The sequence below is a fragment of the Centruroides sculpturatus genome, unplaced genomic scaffold (genome assembly GCF_000671375.1).
Source record: "Centruroides sculpturatus isolate CEXI.00-Female unplaced genomic scaffold, Cexi_2.0 scaffold2044, whole genome shotgun sequence".
Classification (NCBI taxonomy): Eukaryota; Metazoa; Arthropoda; class Arachnida; order Scorpiones; family Buthidae; genus Centruroides; species Centruroides sculpturatus.
This window is the reverse complement of record NW_019386487.1, coordinates 75984-81984: the sequence shown is the minus strand read 5'-3', so window position 1 is coordinate 81984 and position 6001 is coordinate 75984. Positions and strand designations below refer to the sequence as shown.

General features: G+C 29.7%; 1 protein-coding gene across 3 annotated transcripts in view; it reads left to right on the top strand.

The window, feature by feature from the left end:
* Positions 1-4069: 4069 nt before the first annotated feature.
* The window catches only part of LOC111615135, a 14062-nt gene continuing 12130 nt past the window's right edge, over positions 4070-6001 (top strand). For 2 of the 3 annotated variants that reach the window (XM_023356537.1, XM_023356535.1), the window contains exons 1-2: positions 4070-4183; positions 4271-4317. In XM_023356537.1, coding sequence (XP_023212305.1) covers positions 4135-4183; positions 4271-4317 — 96 coding nt within the window. In that variant the 5' untranslated portion in view covers positions 4070-4134. Of the gene's footprint in view, positions 4184-4270; positions 4318-5505; positions 5919-6001 lie in introns of those variants that run through there. The other variant, XM_023356536.1, reaches the window with a different exon arrangement.

Genomic DNA, 6001 nt, shown 5'->3' with positions numbered 1-6001 from the left:
GAAATATTAAAATAAATCACTTCGTTAATCACAAAATTGGACGAATATTAAAAGCGAAAACTAAACAGAGCACATCCTGCTCTATGTAAACAGAGAGGTCAGGTTTCGTCCTGACGTCACTAACTTGGCATTCCTGGCTAACATTGTAGAATAGTGATCTGGCTATCCTTGGTAGTTTAAAGTCCTTGGTCCTGACCTTGTTATATAGACCTTGGAACAGTCGGAAGAGCGGCCATTTTAGAACCATACATAACATTAACCCTTATTTCTTTTACTACGATTTCTAAAGTTGAAGTTCATAATTTAAGAATTAAATTATAGTGGTAGAAAATAATATAAAAGTATTTATAATATTTATATTGTACAATTTCAAAACTATTTTCTGTAATAATTTGTTTCTGACTTAACGGATATTTTGATATTATTGACGACAAAAGTTTAAAATCATTGATTTCCTTACCTGTCCATTATTTTTGTTTGACGGAGTTGAATTGTTTGGACCACGTGGCATGAAAAATTTTGTCAAGGTCCTGATGAGAATGTGCAGACAACTGAACGTGTGAAAGAAGACCACCGAGTCAAGACCGTTTACACGTGCAACTATCTATGTTGCTGACGTCGACGGACACACACCATTTGTTTGTTGTGATTGGATAATTTAAATTAGCAAGCAGTGACACTAGTGAGACTTTATTAAACTAATTTTTTCTCATTTTTTCGTTAAGGCGTGAAATATTAATTTTGTACCGTAAATGGTACTTGAAATATTATAATGTACTGATAATGTACTAAAAATCTAAATGTACTTTCGATTTACTGGAAAGGGCAAAATGTACCAGAAATGTACTAGGAACGGCAACACTGGTTGAATGTTTTTTTGGCAGGCATCCATTCTTGCAGATTATCTACCTCTTGAGTTACCGTATTCCATTAAAAACAATTCGTTTAACTTTACTCATTTTTTTGAAAACTTTTACACTATAACTATGAAGTTGACAAAGATATTGTCCAAATAATAAAAAATATATTTAAATATATATCAATATATTTAAATATTCAACTATTTTAGAACATATTTTTATAATTTTTGATATATTGTAAACCTTGAATTCATCTAAATTTGTTTTTTATATTTTTCAAGTTTTGAAATTATCATGTAAGATATATCGTTAATACAGTTTTATAGATCTATCTATATATTTACTTATTTGTTTTCTTCATTTTGTAATATAATAGTGAAGTTGATATAAATAATCCCTTACCATTGATTTATTGTCATAGCTAATATAATAATGTTTAAAATAATTTATTTATAATATTAAAATTTTAAAAATATTTATTTCCCAATGTTGATTATTGAAAACGTAGTGAGGAGATGAATGTTTGATCTTCATTCTTTTACATGTAAGGAAAGGATTTCAGGATCGAACAATGTCGGCAGTTAAAATATGTAATATTACATTAAACGTTTACATAAATACTGAGCTAAAACACAAAGTTTTTTAAGTGAAAAAGTTTAAATTTCATTATTCATTATATGGATTATTGAAATAATTATGAACCACACAAACTTACAAAGTTTGTGAAAACTTTAAAACAATTGTACCGTGGATTTAAAAACGTAAAATAGGTAAATTCAAAACATCATTCAACATAAGTCGAATAATTCACTTACAAAAATTGTGCTATAGTATCCATATGAATAATTCTGAATAATTTTTCGGGATAATGTAAGCTATTGGGTACTTTTACAATGAATCTGCCACCAGAATCGGAGATTCTTGCGAATATCACACTCAAATATGATACTAGATTCAATGATACAATCCAAATTATTAGCAACACAAGTTGTACCAAAAGATATTTTTTCGATTTTCAATACAATCCAAATTATTTATTTAATAAAATTATTTCTAAATCAGATAATTTTTAAATATGATCAGCATCAACGAAATTATTATGATCAGCATCAACGAAATCAACGATGAAGTTTGTTTAGTAAAGTTATGGCAACGCAACACTTGGGTGATCTGCCTAGGGGTAATGTCTTTCTGGGATCTTTTTAAGGGTCTGGCCCCTATTCAGGCGTTACAGACGTGGAAAAAACCCGGAAAACTCCACATAGCCAGCCCGTTCTAGCGAGGCGCTAACCCATGACCGAACTCCCAGTGTTCAGAAAATGGAACCGATTGTTCACTAGTCGGCCTTCATGATGAAACTAAATGGAAAGCAAAGCAATGGAATTGTTTCGCTAGATGCGCGGGATAATACTCACACAACGAGATACAACGCAATTCTAAGCAGGAAAACGTGTAGGTCGCTCTTTGTTTTCGCAAAATTAGCAGCAAAATCATTTATGCACGCCGACGAAAACCGAGGTATTACTGTATTACATTGACTCATTGTACTTCGTATTCTTAAATATATTTTAAAAAATTAGATATAAAATTATCAATTGATATCTTAGGCACAAACTAAAGCAATATACTGTATATAATTTATAATTAACATACGAAAATAATAGTATATAATAGATACTACAATATTTTTAATTAAAAATGTATAATGACAGATCTTCGGAAATTAGTACTCCAGCTTTAAAATAGATAAATTAAGCCCTGAACGATTTTACTAGTAGCTTCTATAGATAACATTCCGTAAGTTTTTGGGGTACAGGATTGTGAAAGCGTAGCAAAACGTTGCATAAAATTTTGATTGGTTCCATAAATATGCAAGTATCTCGCGAATCATTGAAGCTGAGGAATGATTTCATTTATTTCAATTTCTTCTGTTTCTGTTGAGACCAGTCCCAGACAATTATTTTAAATTTCGATTTTATGATCAGGGGAGAATCCTTAACGTTTTTGTATTTTTCTAGGATACTATTTCGGTACAAACGAAACATTTTAGAAAACAATCCAGTAGAAACGTAGAACAACCAAATGATTTAGTACAAACACTTAGGAGGACCACACCACGAGTATAATTAAGCAATGTTCCCATGACCTTGCTTAATTGCAGTGTATTTCATAAATTGGATAATTACACATCAAAGAATAGAAAATAAATGTATGATTATAAACTTAAACTTGTCCAACAAAAACTGTGATTTTTTCGTTTCTCTTTGTCCTGTTTTCTTCTACGGTAACATAACTAGGCAAAGCTCATGAATAATTTCTGGACTCAGTGAGATTCAAGAGATTTTCCAAGTTTCTGATTAGAAACAAGTTTAGGGTGTTCTCGGCTGATGTTCTGAAATGTCGAGCAGAGACGATAAAGTTATTTCTTGCTCATTACTTTAGAACATTTATTTTCTTCAATACTTCTCAAAAATTTGTTATAACGGACTGGAACCATGCCAACTTTCCATTTTTGTTAAATTTGTAATTAATTCTTAATTTCTTTTTTAATTGATGTTGTTCGTTTTAGAGTTTATTTGTACGTATTCAAATGAGTTTTCTTTGTTGTCTGTTGTATTAGAGGACGGGACTTATTGATCTAGCGACATCGCCTGTATATAATAAGTAAATAAAATAAATAAATAAATATACAATCAGTTCTTTTATATTGTTTTCCGAAATCGATCTATCGTCGAATGTAAATTTTCTGTAAAATCCTTCCCTATTGACTTCGATACAGTTTACCAATTAAGTGGTAAATTAATTTCCTATACGATTGAGGTGTTAATTTATTTATTTGTTTAATAAATGAAGCTACTTTTTCTTCCTCTTAACTCTTACATATTCAGTTTCTGTTTTGGTGCATAAACTGTTTTCTGACAAATAGAAGTTAATTACTTAATATTTTTGCTCTGCTGTCACCTGAAAAATCAGTGTTGTTTAGTAATTTCGGTATATTCTGATATTTTTTGTTAAAATCCAGTGTTAACAAGATTTCTTGTGCTAATAATGGGCACACAGTACTTACAGTATTATTATTTATTATTTTTATTGTATTTAAAGAGATGTTTTTTTCAACATCATCATGATATATCAAAATCACCTAATTAATTACGAACAATAATTCTAAAGTAACGTAAATTCAGCAATAAGTTATTAAATTCAATTTATTCATAGATTAAACATATTTTTTCGGACAGCGAGAAGTAAACTTATATCTAAATTTGTAAACAATATGGTTAAATTCAATACAAACTTCAGTATTTTTACTATTTTCATTTTTGGTACGTTGAAAAATCAGAATTTCTCAGAGTATTTCTATATTTAAAACTGCAAAATTTAATTTTATATTTAAAAAATATTTTTAACAGGGATGATCCTTACGTTGAAGATTGAAGCAACTTCTTTCAAAGATAAAGTAAGTAAGTATAAATACAAATTAGATACTAGTTTATACATTTTGTAAGTATGAAAATGTAACTCATAAATGTGTTTTCTTATAAAATATATTCTCTGAATTTTATGTATACTTGTATTTGTAAAAACCATAGCATTGAATATATGTGTTAAGATCAACTCCTGATCTTAACACATATATACACAACGTTACAATCATCTCCTGATAAACCTTTTCAGGTATCAGGTGATGATTGTGGCGTATTTTTGAACGATCGCAAAGAAAACGGCTTACTAAAACAAGGAAAACCATCTGTCATTTCTAACTTTCTTTAAGATTATTTATTACATATGTTACAGTATAAAATTTAAAAACTAGCCTTATAGATTGCAAGCGCTGTTCCGTATGAGATAATGTGTAAACGTCTTTGTTTGTTAACACGTAAAACGCAGTACAGAACAAAACAACACGTTCGCAATAAAAATACAAGTGCAGATATTGAACTAGAAAGTCGAGAAAATGCTATATGTTCTTTGGCCATATCTGGTTTACGTTATTTAGCCCTGTTGTTTTAAACAATTTTAGTCATGTGCAAATGAGTGTATCAGAAAATCGAAACTTTTTTAATACAATGAATGGAAATAAAATTCCTGATTGTTATGATGAATGATAAGTACTACTATTTAATTTATTTCTTTGTGTTTTTATCAAAAAGCGGTAACCTGCAACGTCAATTTATATTAAAGAATAAAAAAGTAATGACTCATTGATACTCTTCACACATAAAACGAGACCATAAGTCACCAAAAGTTGGACAAGCTTGTTGTATATTACCGAATTTTGTAGGAATTACTGAGAAAATGCATTACACATGTAGGTTATGTAGCGACGTTCTCCTTCTTACGTGTTAGTTATAAAACGTAATAATAGAGAGTGATTCACTCCGGATTGAACACTTACTATGTTCAAAACCTCATGATTGGTACGCATAGTAACACGTAAATAACATGTAATGAAACACATTGCATTGGTCAACTGTATTTTCATGAAATAAAGCTCGTTCCGTCGTGTTTCGTGCCCATATTTTTATTTTATACGGGGATAATTTACATAGCAAATGTTCACTCTCAATTGAATCACCCTACACATTCTATAACTTCTTCTATTGCAAAAAATAATTTCAAAATCGGTTTTCTTTCGATTTTTCAGAAACAGGATCATTTCGCCAACAGAAATATAATTAAAAGAGAGACTGTGGAAGATCTTGAAAGTTGGAAAAAATTACTTCGAATTATCAAAGCTTTGAAACATTTCGAAAACGATTTGTTGAATAGAAACGACCACAAAGAAACAAGACTCGCTGATATTAACGAAGTTATCCAACTGATGGCAGACTTTAGTGGTACGGAAGGGATAACTGTTATTAAACCGAATTTTGCCAGAATGTTTCATTTTAAGTTATGTCCATTCGATCCTACCTTATTAAAACAAATACAATCGATGATTAGAGAATTTGAATATTATTCAGACTTTATAAAGAGAACGAAATTTTACGGTATGGATGCAGAAGATTTAGCTAAAATTGGTCTAGTAAACAAATAAAATGTCCGAAAACTAAACTCATTTTGGATAACTTCGATTATGGATATTGCATTAAAGTTAAATATTTTAATTAAGTAAAAATAATAAAATTTATGGCCGGCGT